Source organism: Scyliorhinus torazame, chromosome 22 (genome assembly GCF_047496885.1).
Source record: "Scyliorhinus torazame isolate Kashiwa2021f chromosome 22, sScyTor2.1, whole genome shotgun sequence".
In the NCBI taxonomy this organism is placed as follows: Eukaryota; Metazoa; Chordata; class Chondrichthyes; order Carcharhiniformes; family Scyliorhinidae; genus Scyliorhinus; species Scyliorhinus torazame.
Genome location: NC_092728.1, coordinates 47,933,831 through 47,953,628, shown reverse-complemented (window position 1 = coordinate 47,953,628; position 19,798 = coordinate 47,933,831). Strand labels below are relative to the sequence as shown.

The 19,798-nt window shown below is 47.9% G+C and overlaps 1 protein-coding gene across 3 annotated transcripts in view; it reads left to right on the top strand.

The window, feature by feature from the left end:
* The first annotated feature begins 4,439 nt into the window (after positions 1-4,439).
* LOC140398808 (uncharacterized) overlaps positions 4,440-19,798 on the top strand; it is a 195,347-nt gene continuing 179,988 nt past the window's right edge. For all 3 annotated transcript variants that reach the window (XM_072487776.1, XM_072487775.1, XM_072487774.1), the window contains exons 1-3: positions 4,440-4,587; positions 19,057-19,429; positions 19,731-19,785. In XM_072487776.1, coding sequence (XP_072343877.1) covers positions 4,549-4,587; positions 19,057-19,429; positions 19,731-19,785 — 467 coding nt within the window. In that variant the 5' untranslated portion in view covers positions 4,440-4,548. The remainder of the gene's footprint in view (positions 4,588-19,056; positions 19,430-19,730; positions 19,786-19,798) is intronic.

The window sequence follows — 19,798 nt, the reverse complement described above, 5'->3', positions numbered from 1 at the left end:
TTCCCCTGACCTGGTGGGCCAGTCCGAAGCTAAGTATTGGCCTGTTAGTGATAGAAATAGCTTAGAAAGTTGAGTTTATGCATGAGTAGCGATTTACTGTGTATAATAAATGTGTTTTGATTTGAATCTTACTAATTGGTGTATTGTGTTATTGATCATTACTTGAACTTGAACCTTGTGGCGGTATCATAAAGATACCTGGCGACCCTAGAGCAAAGGTTATAAAACAGAGCCAATTGAACCAACCAAAAGTTAGCAACACTAGCCAAAAGTGAATTTGGAAAAGCCCAAGTCACTTTCCTTGGCCATACAATCGGACAGGGCCGACTGGTCCCACGGGATGTAAAAACAAAAGTTATTGGGGAGTTTCCGATACCCTTGACACCACGGAAAATAATGCGATTTCTTGGTATGAGTGGATTTTACCGGAAATTTGTTTTGTGTTTAAAAACCCACGTGTCCATAATTGTAATCCCACACCTCGGGAAAAAGCCGTGTGCTAGGAAAAGCAACAAATCCATTAAAGGGAGAGGTTGGTTGAACTCCATGATACATTTTGGGGTTCTGAAAACTCCTCGCCCATAACAATTGGGGGCTCGTCCGGGATAAAAGACTATCTATTGGATTGGCTTTTGTGAACTTAAAGACAGTGAAGGATTGTTGCTTTTCCGAAAACACCTTGCCCATAACACCACACTTGGAGTTTCCCGATAGCCGACCCAGCAAGGCCATTACCTAATCTAACGTTGATTAGGCCAATTAAGGAGGCCCCACGGGATGGATTCACACCGTAAATGGCTGTCCCACTGGCTGATTTGCCGGGACAATCCCCGGCAGCTCCCTGCTAACAACCAGCTCTACGATTCGGCGATCCCGACCTCGCAAGTTTAATGGACGCGGTGGAATCTAGGCGGGATACCCTGTTCACCCAAGGGGCTCGGAGGATCAGCCACAGGGCAGCCAGTGTCATCTGGGAGGCAGTGGCAGGAGCCGTCAGCTCTGGGAATGTAACCAGGAGGACTGTGACCCAGTTCTGGAAGAAACTCAACAATCTCCACCAGGCTTCAAGGATGAGTTGGCATAAGCCCCCTGGCACCGATCCAGCCTGGCAGCCCCAGATGACTCCTCCCCTCCAACCCCATGTCCATGCACCCACCCCCCTCCCAGCACAATACTGCGGCATGCCCCAGTGCTCGCCAGCATAACCCACCCATGCTTCCCCCCCCCCCCCCACCGATGCATAGACCGTTTGGTTCACAATGCCCCCTCTATGTCCCCACAGCAGTTGGCACACAATCATCGTGAAAGAGCCAAGGCAGGCAGTGGGTTGCCAGACTTCGGACTCGCGATTCCCAATGAGGAACGAGCCCTTAAGGTTGAGGGTGTGGCCGAGGACAGATCAATAACAACGTTGAGATTGGCCTATGCCACAGAGGTGAGTAACCACTGGCCTCCACCCTGATGATGTCACATTTGAGTTGGTCATGCCAGGATGATGATCCTTTCCTCTCACTGACATGTTCATTTTCCCGTAGGATCTCCATCAGATGGTGCCGGTCCATTTGGGGTACCCCCAGCCCCCCCTCCCCCACTCCCCAAGAGAACACCTTGGAGAAGAGCTCCGAGGATACTGCCATCAATGTGTTACAGCTATCATCCCGCCCTCCACCAATACAGAGTCACACACCTTAGAAAGTAGCAGACATCGTTCTGGGGCACATTCTGGAGAGCAGCACACGGTTGCAGATGCACATCAAGTGGAGGAGGAACATATAGAGGAGGCAGCAGTAAGAGGTCTGCTGGATCTCAGGACCTAGATGAGTCCCAGTCAGATGCTGAGCCTCTGGACCAGGCTATCCTGGAGCTGATGCAGTCGATAGGGTGTCGCCATGAGATTCTGAGGGGGATGTCAGCAGATGTCCAACGGTTCCAAAGCCGATTGTAGGAGTCCCAAAGGCTAAGATCGCAGGATATTGCGCCGGCAATGCATGGCAACAAAAACACTGCTCGGGTGGAGACCAAAGTTGAGAACCTGGAGCACAACGTCAGCACCATGGGCGGTGATGTCCAAGACGTTGCTCAGTTAGTGACGGCCATGGCTGAGTGCCTCGACAGCATATCCCAGGGACATGTCACTGGGGGAACATGTCCCTGACTCAGGTGGATCTTTTTGAGGCGCCATGGAGCATGTCCCAGTCTCAGGTGAGCATTGCCAACGCACTCTGGTGCATGTCCCAGATACTGGGGGATATGTCTGAGTCGCAGGTGGATCTTGCCGGGGCGCTGCGGTACATGTCCCAGTCTCGGGAATAGCTGAGGTGCCTCCAGAGCATGTCCTGATCGCTGTGGACAATGTCCAAGATGCAGGTGGACATTGTCCCACTCACAGAGGGGCATCGCCAAGGGCATCAACACCATGGTGCAGATATTGGGCAGCCTCCAGGATCCCAGAGCTCAATCCAGCTGCCCCTCCGTCCCAAGGTGACCCCGAGGGCCCTGATCGGGAGGAGGGAGAACTGGAGGCCGACCCAGAGCCTCACTACAAGGAGACAACAGCGGTCATCAGCTCTCCGGAGTCCACCCTCAACTGATGACGGCGCATCTCGGGGTCAGCATGTGGAACACGATGGCGCCGCGTGTGCCACCGCTAAGGACAGGGCCCTCCAGCCCTCCAAAGGCACCCGCAAGGGGCATCAAAGGCCACAGGATGCGGTAAGCAGCAGGCTCCCCCCACCTCTGAGTTGTATCATGGGGACACACCTAGACATAGTGGAAGAGCATGGAGGGTGAGGCACATTGAGAATCGCTGAGTGGGGGGAAACACCATCGGGACCTAGAGACAGTTGGGGTCACTATTGTACTTGTGCACCATTAACACAACCGAGACATGTGAAGGTCACGTTATTCCGCACTGTGGGCCGGCCTGCTCACCCCTCCTCCAGTTGCCCTCCCACGGCCCAAGCCCTCCCCTCGGGCTCCCTGTTACTGGACCTCGGCCCCCACCCCAAATCCAAGGTTTACCAGATGCAGGTGATGAGTGTGAGCACGCCCTCAGCAGACCGATTGGAGTCAGACTATGGCATGGATAATAATAATCTTTATTAGTGTTAGAAGTAGGCTTACATTAACACTGCAATGAAGTGTGAAAAGCCCGTAGTCACCACTTTCCGGCGCCTGTTCGGGTACACAGAGGGAGAATTCAGAATGTCCAAATCACCCAACATGACTTTTGGGACTTGTGGGAGGAAACCGGAGCACCTGGGGTAAACCCACGCAGACACGGGGAGAACGTACAGACACGGCACAGACAGTGACCCAAGCTGGAAATCGAACCTGGGACCATGGCGCTGTGAAGTCATAGTGATAACCACTATGCTACCGTGCTGCCCATGATTGAGGAGCATCAGAGCTCAGCTCAAAACGGATTATCCTCACGCTCCTGCCTTGTATGTTGACCCGCTGACAGTGCCGACAAAGGGAAAGTGGAAAAGTGCGACGTGAGAGGTGTGGAGGGGTGGTGTTGGGCACGATTGTGGTTTGACAGTGGGTGGGATGGCGAGTGGGGGTGCGATGACAGACAAAGTAAAGCCCATACAGCCAAAACAGACTCAATGGGCTAAAGGGCATCTTTGATTTTGGGGATTAAATTTTAATATGAGCCTGATTTCATGACCAATGAAAAACACTGAATGGAAATAACAGGAAGCAAATTCACTCCAAGGTTAACCCAACAAATTGGTGGATTAGTTCAGGAAATGGACAGTAACCAGGGCTGGCAATCAGGGGAATACGATTACTGTGACTGTAAGAGATCACCCCACAGACCATACCTTGAGTTTATTTTCCGTCCATCCGTTTTTCTCATTTCTGGCTATCTCACTGTGAAAGTATTTTAAGAAAAAAGAGCAAGGCCATTTAAAATTAATAAACCTTGCAACATAAACTCTCGAATGAAACGTTTACTGTGAAACGTGCGAAGGAGGTGATGGTTCCACTCAGCAGCGTCGCGCTGGATGTCTGCCTTCAGCGCTCAGGCGGGCTCGTGAGGAGCACGCTTCCCTCCAGTTGCCTCCCTTTTCCTAGCCCCTCCCCCTCGAGCAACGGTCGCCGCTGCCAACGTCACCGGCACCTGACGTCACGCGGGTTCACGAGTCTCTCAAATCCTGCGACCTCACTGGTCCGCAGGCGAGGCGAAGCGCGGCGCCCGTTCTCGCTCCCGCTGAGCCTCGTGCTTGTCTGCCTGCATGCCTGGGAAGGGTGGAGCGCGCTCCTGGCAACTCTCTGACGTCACTGGTCGAGCTCAGCCCTCCCCATCGGAGCGCGCTCGCGATGACTCTATGGCGTCACTGACCGCATGGAGGCACTCGCCGAGCGCGCTCCCGTCGATTCTCTGACGTCACGGGCTTGCCGGCGAGGCGCAATCGTGGCAGTTGCGGCAGCTTGGCCGACCGAATCGTTGGTTGAGGGCGGGCGCGAGTGGGGGTGTTGGCGGCGGCGGGGAGGGGTAACGTCGCTTGAGAAGCCCCCCTCCCTCCCGACACTGCATGGATGTCGGTGGTTCGGCCTGGCATGAGTCGAGTGCTTGAGGTGAGTTTGATCGAGGGAAGCAGAACGGCGGCCATGTTCTTGTGCAAGTGCTGTGGGCCGCCAATGTCAGGCGGCAAAATAAATCTGAAAACCCATCGTTCAAAATGACTTAACCACACCGCCACTGCCTAGATATGGAGCCCGGAACCCGTGTTTCCGTCATGTTTAAGTGTTCATGAGGACTAACTCCCCGAATGTGAAGCCACGAGGGACAGGGCGGGATCGTTCCCGCTCAGCGAAAAGCCTCGAGGTGGACTCCTGTGTCATGAGAGACACTTTCCTCAAGATCAAGTATCCGCGAGATATAAGTGAGACGGACCAATTTGTTCTTTGGGGTGGACGGGGGTGGTTAAAACGAAAGGGGAGGACTGCCAAGTGCTGGAAATCGTCAACGTTTTGGGTGTAAGGCTTCATAGAAAAAACCCACGACATGGTTTCTAGCATGTTTTTGTTCAAAATGCATTTTCATGCACAGTATGCCTAAATGGTCAAACTAATGGGGCAATTTAATTTGCATATAATAAGTACATGAAGGTGTCAAAACCCCCCTTTCCTCATGTTTTACGTGAACTATTTGAGAATATAGAACAGATGAGTGTGAATTGGATGGTTAACTTAGTAATTAAACCAAAACTCTGGTTACTTGTTCGTGCTCCCCAAAATAAGTAATTTTGAGCTGAACTGAATTAAATCCATAATTCAGAAATAATAATAATTGCTTATTGTCACAAGTAGGTTTCAATGAAGTTACTGTGAAAAGCCCCTAGTCGCCACATTCTGGTGCCTGTTCGGGGAGACAGGTGCAGGAATTGAACCCGCGCAGCTGGCATTGTTCTGCATTACAAGCCAGCTGTTGGCCACTGTACTAAACCTGCACAAGTGTAGCAGAGGCAGGCAGGCCAATTTTGATGCAGCAAAATTCTGAAGTTCTGAGAATTATTTATTTTAAACTCTTAAAATCTGCACATAATTACCTTGACAGATCTGACAGGAAGGAGGTTTCCTGATACAAAATTAAAGGTATCTACTGGTCTGTGTTTGTGTCTTACAACATGTGGTAGGTAGACTTGCCAAAGCCCCTTTGGTTCTTAATTGTTTAGCTTTGAACAATTTGTCCCAACAAACGCTTCAATCCTACTTAGATTGAGCTATTTATTTGTGAACATTGCTACTCTTAAAGCTACTGCAGTCCGTCAAAAGAAAGTAGCTTTCATCAAATCAGGTCAAACATGTCCCCGTATCTTATGGCTCTTCCCTAGAGCAGTGTTCTTCAAACTTTTTTTCCGGGGACCCATTTTTACCAACCGGCCAACCTTCGGGACCCAACCCGGCCGACCTTCGCGACCCACGCCGGCCGACCTTCACGACCCACGCCGGCCGACCTTCACGACCCACGCCAGCCAACCTACACGACCTATGCTGGCCGACCTGTGCGACCCACCATTTTATCTTGCCTTGTTTGCTGCTGACAAAAATGGAGGAAATGGTTTTGGGTCCCTTTGGCCCTCGTACACGCTCCTCTGATGGAACCTGTTGGATGAAGGTGAAGCCTTCTGGTGTCGGAAAGTATGGAGTCTCCATCTGTCCAAAGTTCTGATTTTTTTTTCCTGCAAAATTTTATCAAATAAACCCCCCCGAACTTGTAAAAAAAATAAAATGGAAAAAAAAATTAAATGAATAAAAACCACTACACAACTTGTACAACAAAAAGCTGCGACCAATTTTTTTAAAATAGGGGCCGCACTGCGCATGCGTGCCCGAGCGCATGCGCGCCGATCAGCGTATGTGCAATGTGGGCACATTTTTTTTTAACATGTTCGCGGCCGCTTGCAGCCGACGTTATGAAAAGCCAGCTGCTGCGCAGGGATTTGCGCGATCGGGGGCTCCGAGACCCACCCACGGGTCACGCCCCCGACTTTGAAGAATACTGCCCTAGAGGTTGCTGCACCAAGATGTTCAACCAAAGGTTATAGGACGTTTTAAAGGAGTTAGTTGTTGACATTGGATGAGCTGTTCAGATGCAAAATCTGTTTTGTTTCTATCCATTTACTGAGACATTTTGAAACTTCTGTAAGATAAAACAATATACAAAACTGCTTTGACAGAGGTGTAATTAGACGAATATGAATTCCAAGCCAAGGAAGAAGGGAATAGATGGGGTGCCCAAGACGTTTGGTGAAAGGTAGATTTTAAGGAGGGCCACTAAGTTTGAGAGAAAGCTGGATGGAGAGAGACTGAATTTGAAAGCCCAGCTGCCATAGAATACATGCATACAATGCAGAAAGAGGCCATTCTGCCCATTTGGTCTGCACCAAACCTGCAGACGAAAGAACACCCCTCTCAAACCCTAATCTGGTAAACCCACCGCACTTTCACATCTTGGGGCACTGAGGGGCAATTTAGTATGGCCAATCCACCTAACCTGCATTTCTTCCCTTCTGCACTGTAAACTTTATGATTCTTTGGACCGTGGGAGGAAATTGGAGGACCCAGAAGAAACCCAGGCAGACACTGGGAGAACATGCAAACTCCACACAGTCACCCTTGGCCGGAATTGAACTCGGGGCCCTGACACTGTAGGCAGCAATGGTAACCACTGTGCCACCTTGCTACCCATCTACAGATTAGCCCAGTGTTTTTTACCACTTTTGCCAACCGACCTACCTTTACGACCCACTCCATAAGACATAGCAGCAGAATTAGGCCATTCGCCCCATCGAGTCTGTTCCTCCATTCAATCATGGCTGATATGTTTCTCATCCCCATTCTCCTGTCTTCTCCCTATAACTCCTGATCCCCATATTAATCAAGAACCTATCTATCAACACACATCATGTTCGCTTACCTTTAATGCGAAAGTGGAGCCGCCTTGGTCCTCGCAATTGCACTCCAATCAGGTTCACAGGAGGAGAGGGCAGTGGCAAATCAGGTGCAGAGGTCAGCCAGTTCCTTTATGCCATCTTCAGTAGGTCATCATGAAGGGCAAAAGCAACAAAATTCTTGTTTTATTCAATACTAGATACTCCTGGGAGATGCTTATCCACAATTCTGACAGCCTCATGGCTTTTACCATCTTTTTCTAATGCGCTGTCACAGGACAGATACAGCAGCAACGTCTTTTCATTTGGAGTCAGTGTAACTTAATGACTGACTCTGGGATCTCAACCTCAAAAGTAATTTTTCATCCACCACTTCTCTTTCAAAATCTGAAACTTCTCTCATTTGCTAGTACTTCCCAAAGCTTGCCCCCACTACTCTAAACAGCAACTCCCCCAGCCTCCTCTCCTGCCCCTCGCTTGGATCGGAAAAACCTTGCTCTTCCCCATATTCAATTTGTACTCCGAGAACCGAACTAATTCTTCCAATATGCCCATAATCCCCATAATAATTTCCAAAGCATTTGACATATAGAGCAGTAAATTGTCCGGTACATCGAGACCCTATACTCCACCTTGCAATATCCCCTGCCAATCCCTTGATACTCTCAGCGCCACTGCCTCATCCCCCGGTGCAACCTGAAATACTCCGAACTCACCCGGTTCGTTCGCACACTCACTATCGGCTCCTGATACAACAGCTGGACCCACCCCACAAACCCCTGCCCGAACCCAAACCATCCCAACATCTCTCACAAATAGTCCCACTCCACCAGGTCGAAGGCCTCTGCATCCATGGCAACCTCCACATTTCATCCCTCCAGGGGCATCATTATAACATTTAACAACCGCCTAATGTTAGCTTTACAAACCCCGTCTGGTCCTCCCCTATCACCCTTCGGCACACAGTCCTTAATCCTTGAGGCCAGGATCTTGTCCAGCAACTAAGCGTCCCCATTTAATAATGAAACTGCTCTGGATCCTTAACCCTCTTTAAAATTGAGATCGAGGCCTGCGATAATGTAGAGGGGGAGCACCCCCTGCTCCCTCGTCTCATTGAACGCACTTACTAGCTGGGGCCCCAAAACCCCGAGAACATTTTACAGAATTCCATCGGGGGCCCGGTGCCTTCCCCAACTGCATCGCCCCCATACCCCCCAACACCTCCACAAACCTAATGGGGGCTCCCAATCCCTCCACCAGGTCCTCCTCCACCTTCGGGAACTGCAACCCATCCAAAAAACGCCTCATTCCTTCCACCCCGGCCAGAAGTTCCAACTCATACCGTCTCTTATAAAAGTCCCCGAACACCCCATTCACCTCCCCTGGGTCCAAGACCGTATTCCCCCTCCTATCCTTCACCTTTCCGATCTCACTCGCCACCTCCTGCTTCCTCAATTGATGTGCCAACATCCTTGCCCGCCTTTTCCCCATATTCAAAGACCGCACCCCTGGCCCTCCTCAACTGCCCTACCGCCTTACCCATAGATATCAGTCCAAACTCTATCTGGAGTTTCTGTTGCTCCCTCAACATCCCCGCCTCCGGGGCCTCCGAATACCTCCTAACCACCTGCAGAATCTAATCCACTAACCTCGCCATCTCCGCCTGCTCCGCTTGTTTATGCACCTGTAATGAAGTAACCGCTGCCTCCCATAGCGTGGTGGCCGAAACCGCCCCCATGTCATTCAGCTCCACATATCCCCGAATAGCAGCCCTCACCCGTTCACAAACCCCCACATCCAGCCTCCACTGCGGCCCCCCGCCAATTCACCTGCAAGTCCACCCAATGCGGCGTTGGTCTGAAACCACAATCGCCGAGTACTCCGAACCGACCACCCCCGCCAACAACGTCCTGTCCATCACAAAATAGTAGATCCGGGAGTGCACCCTATGTACATGGGAGAAAAACTAAAATTCCTTCACCCTCGGCCTCCCAAATCTCCATGAGTCCACTCCCCCAATACGCTCCATAAACCCTTTCAATTCCCTCCCCACTGCCGATACCCTCCTCGGACTCGACCTATCCAATTTAAGCTCAAGAACTGTGTTAAAATCAGCCACCCCCCCCCCCCCCATCCAGTTGGGAGCCCAGGCCCGGGACCCGCTTACTTATCAAGACCGCCACCCCCCTTGTCTTCAAATCTAATCCTGAATGAAAGACCTGCCATTCCCACCCTTTGCTGAGACTAGTTTGATCCCCGATCTTCAGGTGCGTTTCCTGCTAGAATGCCCCATCCGCCCTTAAGCTCCTCAAATGCACGAGCATGCGGGACCTCTTGACCGGCCATTCAACCCTCTCACATTCCATGTGATCGGCCTGGTCGGGGTCTCCCCCCCCCCCCCCACCCCCCGATCAACCATAGCCCCTCCAATCTGCGTCCCCCATCCCATCAGGCCTGCCCTCGGATGTCCATCGTCGTCAATCACCCTCATACAATATTTCAAAATTCCCTACCCTGTCAGCAGTGCCCCCCTCCCCCCACAGAACAATAATCTCAACCCCCATCAACATTCTAATCACCTGCTCACCCCTCGCTGCGCTTCCGTGAACTAGCCCGCCCAGCTAGCCTGGCAGCCCACGCCCATGGCGCCTAACATTCAATCTCCCCCTCCCCGGCTCAAACACTATCTTGGTGCAAAAGCAATATCAACAATCAAATACAGAAAGAAAAAATAACCCTCACAAAAGAACAAAGGATAATGGCCCCTAGAGAAAAAACAGAGCCCAATGCACTCACCCACGATTCCCCCCCAAAAGAAAAAAGAACCCAACAACCTCCCCCAGGAAAAAAAACAAAACGAGAAGAAAGAAGGGGGAAGACTTCCCGGACGGAGAACCAACCTCCCCAAACACCACCTCCACAGTTCAATGTCCTCCTTCTGCCAGTCCATTGTCTCTCACAAACTCCATCGCTTCCTCCGGTGTCCCAAAATAACATTACCGACCATCGTAGGTTACCCAGAGGCCGGGCGGATACAGCATCCCGAACTTCCATCCCCTTCTTAAAGAGGGCAGCCTTCACTGTTAAAGCCTGCTCTCCTTGGCCAGCTCTGCACCAAAGTTCGCTGCTCTCCCAGGTAGTCTTGACTGCCTGGCCCACCTCAGGATCCGTTCCTTATCAAGGAACTGGTGCAACAGCACCACCATCACCCGTGGCGATTTGTCACCCTGCGGCTTCCTCATCAGTACCCTGTCCACCTCCAAGATCCCCCCTCCCAGCAACATTTCCAGCATCTTGGCTACATACGAGCCAGTGTCCACTCGCTCAATGCCCTCGGGTAACCCCAAAATCCTCTGGGAGCGGTTCTCCAGATCTTCCATCTTCTCCTGAAGTAACTCTTCAGGGTAACTCGCAACACCCCAATCTCGGCCGCCAACGAAGTAAGCTGCTCCTCATGCTCTCCCACCGTCCCCTGGATCGTCTGGCGTTGAGACTCCAGCCTCAACTCCATGCGGTCAATCCCCGCCTTAAGCGCATCCACCATTCTCGCCAGGTCCTCCAGAGACTCCTTTCTCTGCTGGGTGAATTCTCGTTCAACAAGTCCACCAGCTGCTCCATAGACCACTGAGATGGTAGGTCTGATCCCTTGCCCTCCACCATCTTCCCCTGTGTCACAGGCAAAGATTCTCGCTCCGACAGCTCCTTTTGACTCAAACCACTTCTGATCCAAAAATCCATCCACTGGTGGAACAAACTTTTCCTCCACCACTCCACCTTTTTCCATCAAAATATCCACCTGCTAATCGGGGAAAAGGCCCCAAAACACCGCCAGATGTGGGAGCTGCCAAATGTGACCACTCACACTGGCCGCCACGGGAAGTCTACTTTAAAAAAAATTTAAATTTAGAGTACCCAATTCATTTTTTCCAATTAAAAGGCAATTTAGCGTGGCAAATGCACCTACCCTGTACATCTTTGGGTTGTGGGGGCGAAACCCACGCAAACACAGGGAGAATGTGCAAGCTCCACATGGCCGGTGACCCAGAGCCGGGATTGAACCTGGGACCTCGGTGCCGTGAGGCAGCAGTGCTAACCACTGTGCCACCGTGCTACCATGGAAGTCTACTTTTAATAATACAGAAGTGCCGACAATGAGTATGACGTTTTTAAACGTAACTATGGAGAATCTATTGTGAATGTGGCTTGGGTCGCGAGAGTCGGCCATTCTATAAAAATGGGTCGTTGGAAAAATAGTTTGAAAAATATTGCTCTATGGTATAGCAATATTAACTAAACTGCTTTTCCTGTCTCTATCTGGGCCTTTTCTCTGATCTCATGGGCGTCATTCTCCGACCCCCCGCCGGGTCGGAGAATGGCCGTTGGCTGCCGTGAATCCCGCCCCCGCCAAAGTCTCCGGTACCGGAGATTGGGCGGGGGCGGGAATCGGGCCGCGCCGGTTGGCGGGACCCCCCGCTGGATTCTCCGGCCCGGATGGGCCGAAGTCCCGCCCAGAAATTGCCTGTCCCGCCGGAGTAAATCAAACATGGTATTTACCGGCGGGACCAGGCGGCGTGGGCGGGCTCCGGGGTCCTGGGGGGGGGGGGGGCGCGGGGCGATCTGACCCCGGGGGGTGCCCCCACGGTGGCCTGGCCCGCGATCGGGGCCCACCAATCCGCGGGCGGGCCTGTGCCGTGGGGGCACTCTTTCCCTTCCGCCTCCGCTACGGCCTCCACCATGGCGGAGGCGGAAGAGACTCTCCCCACTGCGCATGCGCGGGAAACTTTCAGCGGCCGCTGACGCTCCCGCGCATGCGCCGCATTTCCGCGCCAGCTGACGGGGCAACAAACGCCATTTCCGCCAGCTGGCGGGGCGGAAATCCCTCCGGCGTCGGCCTAGCCCCTCAATGTTGGGGCTAGGCCGCCAAAGATGCGGAGCATTCCGCACCTTTGGGCCGGCGCGATGCCCGTCTGATTGGCGCCGTCTTTGGCGCCAGTCGGCGGACATCGCGCCGTTGGAGAATTTCGCCTCTGGTTTCTAGGCAACACAGATTTTTCTACTTTTTGTATTTGTTCTAAATTTCCTAAATTACAATCCTCTTTGTAACCCATCTCTTCTCTTCACTTCAAAGGTTGTAAAACGTCATTAACAATACATGTTATGCAAACAGGGCCTGAAGGCTTCCTGTCTTCCTCTTGAAGAAAAACTCTAAAATGAAACCAAATTCAGGTTTCACCTTTCTTAACACAAATAAACAATATACATTAAACTTAAAGCTATATCTTGTTTCCAACACCCACAAAATACAAATATACCTTCCCCAAAACTATATCTAGTTCCTAACATCTCTTCCAAGATCAATAAACCCTTAATGAAGTGCCATGCCTAGAACTGACTCCAGTATTGTCCCCTAGAGCTACACCCAAAAAGATTAATGATGTTGATCTCTTCAGCCAATCTACTTTTGTGGGAGAGAGCCTCGGCCATCTTAAATTCTGAACAGTTTGTTTCTTTATTTAACATATCACGTTTATACTGTACATATATATGCAAAATTCATAATCTAGTTTCTAAAGAAGTGAGGTTCTTATTGAGAGAGCGATTGGACATGTTTTGCTGCCCTGGCATGGGTATGTTGTGAACGTGACACCTTCATTACATTATCAAAAGGAGCTGAGAAAACTAGGGATTCACCAGTCCATTATTCAGTGTTGCTTCAGACTTTACATCGTGTTACGGACAAGGGAGGAGAGATAAATTGAAACTCCCAATTCCCTTCCCTTCCTGCCTGTAATCTGTGTGTTTTCTTTTTGAAAAGGGGGATGCATGTATTTCTAAGCCCCTAGTAGAATCAGCTCAATTTAATGACCCTGCAGCAGTCTTTTATGGGCTTAAAGATAAAGAAGATAATTTGTTCACACACTCACCCCAAGTCTAAATGCTACATTAATCACTTAACATGCACGTTCACCCACTAGAGATATGATACAGTTAAGGAATAGAGCACTTTTACAAGTTGTAAGCAAACTATACTTCTGTGCATAGCTCATTGTAGGAAAACTGTCTTTGCAGGTCTGATGAAGAAGGCAGCCTTTTCCATACTTGCATTGAAGGTTAGATGAATTCCGATCCTGGAGTCAGATATTAGGTTCATTACAGGATTTCCTTGAAGACACAAAGGTTATGCAGGTCATGGCATGAGGCACTTGTTGTTTGTATCAGGAATTCCAATTTTCTTTAACAGGTGGACTTGGATTGAGGAATTAGGCTGGAAGGCTTTTAAAGAGTTTACAACCTCCAGTTTCTTAAAATGCAAAGATAACACTGCCTTTTATTTAACTGCTATGGTTTGCAGTGTCTTCTGCAGGCTGCACACTCTTTTCTAGGTCTTTAGATCAAAACTCATTAGCTGCAGCTGGTTCCACATGACCAGTACAAGTATTGTCTAACCAGAATGGTTTGGGAATCCAAACGCTTCACTATACAATAGGTACAATAGGAGATGGAGGTATTTCACGTAAATTGTGGATAACTGGTCATGTCAGCTCTCTTTTGTTAAATTCCAAATTTGGTGACATAAGGATGGATTTTCATAAAATTGGAGAGACAACGTGAAAGGGAAAAAAAATATGCTAGGGCCCGATTCCAGTATTTCAATCCTCATTCCCAGGGTTTCCGATTTCAGCAGTGCTGTTTTAAGGGCATGGGCTTGTTCAGGTTGCAAACCTAACACCCAGCATGCCTGACCTAGCTGGTCCCATTGAGGAGAGAAGCATCTCTTAGTCCTTGGCAATTTTTGTGAAGTCTGGCCAGCCTTTCAAAGCATTGTGGTTCACAACACCTCAAAGGTGACATAGTTCATAGTCCGGATGAGGGAATGTTTTGAAAGGTAAGTTTAAACGGTATTAACCATGTCCCATGCCAAGCTGTGCCCACCCAACCACCCCATGTTTCCCATACCAAACTATTCCCTTTCACCAACCCCCGTGGCCCCTCATGCACCCCATGTCTAGCTATGCCCTCTGCCAACCCCTCCCCCAACATGGAAAGCTGTGCCCGTTCACTCACTATACTCTTTTGTATAGAAACAAGTAACCTGGTAGTGACAATAGGATATCTTAATAATAACTGTAAAAAATTAATTGATGAAAATTGTTTTTACTATAGACCAATAAAAATGCCAATCATCCAGACCATTTAAAATATCAAGCACTTGAAAACTCTTGCCAAGCCTCATAATGCATTCTTGGCCAAGAGCCCAGAGACCACTTGAATACACAAGATAAAGCGACTTCATGTGCTTGCAGTTGGTACTGCTATTGTACTTTAAAGGGTCTGGATGATTGACACTTCTATTCGTTTCCAATAAAAGCATTTTTATGACTCAATTACCTTTTTGAAGCTTTTCAGAACCTGTCTTATTGTTACTATAGGGTTAATTAGTTCTACACAGAGTGTATGGAGGGCGAATGGGCATGGAAGTGCCATACTTGGTATGGTGGGTATGAGGAACCATGGGGGATGGACGGAGGGGCATAGCTTGGCACGATGGGCCATGGGGGTGAGTGGAGAGCATGAGTGGGGCATGGAAAGTGTGTGACATTGAAGGGGTGAGAGCCTTACTATTATTATAACTGGGGCAAAGTCCCAGGTTTCAAACATAAGAACTAGGAGCAGGAGTAGGCCATCTGGCCCCTCGAGCCTGCTCCACCATTCAATGAGATCATAGCTGATCTTTTGTGGACTCAGCTCCACTTTCCGGCCCGAACACCATAACCCTTAATCCCTTTATTCTTCAAAAAACTATCTATCTTTATCTTAAAAACATTTAATGAATGAGCCTCTACTGCTTCACTGGGCAAGGAATTCCATAGATTCACAACCCTTTGGGTGAAGAAGTTCCTCCTAAACTCAGTCCTAAATCTACTTCTCCTTATTTTGAGGCTATGCCCCCTAGTTCTGCTTTCACCCGCCAGTGGAAACAACCTGCCCGCATCTATCCTATCTATTCCCTTCATAATCTTATATGTTTCTATAAGATCCCCCCTCATCCTTCTAAATTCCAACGAGTACAGTCCCAGTCTACTCAACCTCTCCTCGTAATCCAACCCCTTCAGCTCTGGGATTAACCTAGTGAATCTCCTCTGCACACCCTCCAGTGCCAGTACGTCCTTTCTCAAGTAAGGAGACCAAAACTGAACACAATACTCCAGGTGTGGCCTCACTAACACCTTATACAATTGCAGCAGAACCTCCCTAGTCTTAAACTCCATCCCTCTAGCAATGAAGGACAAAATTCCATTTGCCTTCTTAATCACCTGTTGCACCTGAAAACCAACTTTTTGCGACTCATGCACTAGCACACCCATGTCTCTCTGCACAGCAGCATGTTTTAATATTTTATCATTTAAATAATAAACCCTTTTGCTGTTATTCCTACCAAAATGGATAACCTCACATTTGTCAACATTGTATTCCATCTGCCAGACCCTAGCCCATTCACTTAGCCTATCCAAATCCCTCTGCAGACGTCCAGTATCCTCTGCACTTTTTGCTTTACCACTTATCTTAGTGTCGTCTGCAAACTTGGACACATTGCCCTTGGTCCCCAACTCCAAATCATCTATGTAAATTGTGAACAGTTGTGGGCCCAACACTGATCCCTGAGGGACACCACTAGCTACTGATTGCCAACCAGAGAAACACCCATTAATCCCCACTCTTTGCTTTCTATTAATTAACCAATCCTCTATCCATGCGACTACTTTCCCCTTAATGCCATGCATCTTTATCTTATGCAACAACCTTTTGTGTGGCACCTTGTCAAAGGCTTTCTGGAAATCCAGATATACCACATCCATTGGCTCCCCGTTATCTACCGCACTGTTAATGTCCTCAAAAAATTCCACTAAATTAGTTAGGCACGACCTGCCCTTTATGAACCCATGCTGCGTCTGTCCAATGGGACAATTTCCATCCAGATGCCTCGCTATTTCTTCCTTGATAATAGATTCCAGCATCTTCCCTACTACCGAAGTTAAGCTCACTGGCCTATAATTACCCGCTTTCTGCCTACCTCCTTTTTTAAACAGTGGTGTCACGTTTGCTAATTTCCAATCCGCCGGGACCACCCCAGAGTCTTGTGAATTTTGGTTAATTATCACTAGTGCATTTGTAATTTCCCTAGCCATCTCTTTTAGCACTCTGGGATGCATGCCATCAGGTCCAGGAGACTTGTCTACCTTTAGCCCCATTAGCTTGCCCATCACTACCTCCTTGGTGATAACAATCCTCTCAAGGTCCTCACCTGTCATAGCCTCATTTCCATCAGTCACTGGCATGTTATTTGTGTCTTCCACTGTGAAGACCGACCCAAAAAACCTGTTCAGTTCCTCAGCCATTTCCTCATCTCCCATTACTAAATCTCCCTTCTCATCCTCTAAATGACCAATATTTACCTTAGCCACTCTTTTTTGTTTTATGTGTTTGTAGAAACTTTTACTATCTGTTTTTATAATCTGAGCAAGTTTACTCTCATAATCTATCTTACTCTTCTTTATAGCTTTATAGCTTTCTGTTGCCCCCTAAAGATTTCCCAGTCCTCTAGTCTCCCACTGATCTTTGCTACTTTGTATGTTTTTTCCTTCAATTTGATACTCTCCCTTATTTCCTTAGATATCCACGGTCGATTTTCCCTCTTTTTACCGCCCTTCCTTTTTGTTGGTATAAACCTCTGCTGAGCACTGTGAAAAAACAACCTAGCCCCACACCCGGCAGCCCCTCTGGCTGCCTCCAAACTCTTTGAGGGTGGCGGTGAGCCTGGCTCCAGCATACCTGCTTCACCTGCAATGAACATTCCGCATTTGCATGCACTTTCTGCGTAGCTGGGAAATTTCCTGACTCCTGCTATCCACCTCAAAGTTGAAAATCTAACCCATAGAGTATAAAAGTCAGTTGATTCTGAAGTGAACTTCGAACAATGATGGGTGTGAATTCTACAAAGAGGTGTTGTCTAGGTATGTCCATTCAAGGGGAAGTCCCACACCCAGGATGACTCAATTAGGAACTTACCAGAAGCTTGAGATATGTGTTGAAGTTGAAACGGTTACCTGTTTGCGTTGAGGTTGCAGAGGTTACCTGACTCTTTGGCAGCTATCCTAGTCCATTAAAAAAAAAAGACAATTCTAGAAGCTTCCACAGGAACACAAAACCACCAATAAAGGGAACTATCCCTTTGTGCATTACATTCACATTTGCACATGTGCATACTGTGCTTTAATTAATATTTAAAATGCTTGGTGCCAGAACCAAGATCGGCATTCACAGGGAATAATCAACATGTTATATTATCAGTCCATTCAGTAACTCCCAAATGTGCCTAAATGCCTTATTTTGAATCAAATTTCATCAGTTTTCCATAGTGTTGATTAACTCGATTTTCCACAGAGACTATGCTCATTTGGAACTAAATAGTCAATTAATTAGAAAATATTGAACCAAACTACATTGTTGAATTTTGTTTTGTATTTCTTAAGTCGGCACAGTCCCAGATGACCATACGCCACTCTTGGTGATGATTTTAACCTAAGGATCACCACACCCTAGGCGAGGGGCTAGGTTGAGAAGGTAGAGCCTTCATGAATAACCTCAACCTGTATGCGAGGTAACCGTTGAGGTTATTTCCTTATATTGTTTAATTATCTCAAAGGGCTTCCCAATTGAGAATATTGTGGCCAGCCACCAATAGCATATTGTTTTACTGGGTCTGAATTTTTAGGATAGCCCCTGCCGTCAGCAGGGAACGCAAGTAGGTTGCTTAGCTTCATTTCAGTGAAATTGAGTTCCTTGGTATACTCCGTTTTCAATTTTACATCTTTGAAATTACTGTGAAATACTTTGATCAAATACGCTGGTGAAAATAGTGGTATTTTCTGATGATGTCAAAGTATTTTGATAAATTTTGTTTTCCTATGCAACCCATGGAATCAGTGCCAATTGCACAAAAAGATCAACAAGTTCTGTTGGTAATAGTGACCTTCTACAGAATAAATATAATGCCTCGTATAACAACCAGCATTTGAATTAACATTGTTTACTTAAACCCCTTTTAGAGCCATAAAAAGACACAGCTTCACCTTTGTACACTACCTGACATATTGGTACTCCTTCAAGTTCAGTTACCTAGATAGATTGAAGAAATTGGGAGATAAAGTTGAGAGGCGATTTGATAAAAGGTATTCAAAATCATGAGGGGTCTGGATGGAGTAGATAGGGAAAACTTCCATGGGTGGAAAGATTGAGAGTGAGGGCACAGATTCAAAGTAATTGGGAAAAGAAGCGATGAAGACATGAGAAACTTTCATGTAGCGAGTGGTTAAAATCTGGAATGCGCCGCCTGGTAGCGTGGGGGAGACAGGTTCAATCAAAGCATTCAGGAGGGAAGTAGATTTTTTTCTGAAAAGGATGAATGTGCAGAGATACCAGGAGAACGTGGGGGGATGGGACTAGGAAAGCTGAATGGCCTCTTTCTGTGCTGTAGCAATTCTGTGATTCAAAATAATGGAATACGAGTTGTGCTTATTCGTTTTGGTAAATCCATCATTTTGTCAGTGGTGTAAGAATTATTATAATGCTCCATTTCTTCTTTAAATAGGAAAATACCGATATGGCAACATCTGCTGATAAAAGCCACAGTACCATGTGGGCACGATTTCACAATGAATCACCAAATAAGCTTGTAAAGTTGCTGAGAAAAAGTAAAAGCATGGATACATTGCTGGAAGCCTCAAATTGGACACTGAAGGATATCCCAGAATATGATACAGTTGGGACCTTACTCCCTACATCTTTACCAACAGTACCACTTACAAAATGGGAAACTCTGCTTCATCAGCATGGCGAAGAGATTTTTTTGCATCCCAAAAGGAACTCCACAACCAGCAGGAGCTGCCCATCACTTCTGTGCAGGGCAGAATCCGCTGCGGCTGCCTTTACAGTACATTGTGTTGTCCAGTCACGCAGTGCAGGTTAGATTCTGTCTCTCATTATGCAGGCTGTTTATTCCATATTCTAGACTAGAACCTGAAACTGTCAGTTTCACTTCGTTACCAGTTAAATGTCTTTTTTGGCTCTTGAAAATGCAACAAGAATTTGAAGTAAATGACCTGATTTAAGTCAGAACCTTATCAATGCAAATAATTATATATATATTGATTTGAATTAATTACATTGAAGTGTACATACAGACTTGAGAATCTGTATGCCTCTTTAAGAAAGAGATATTGGAAAGACATTGATCCAATTTAACCTATTGTTTACATTTGATAGGAATTCCTAGTATTGCCATTCGAGCCGAAGATGTTTCTGGTGCGGAAAAGAATCGGTAAGTGAAACTT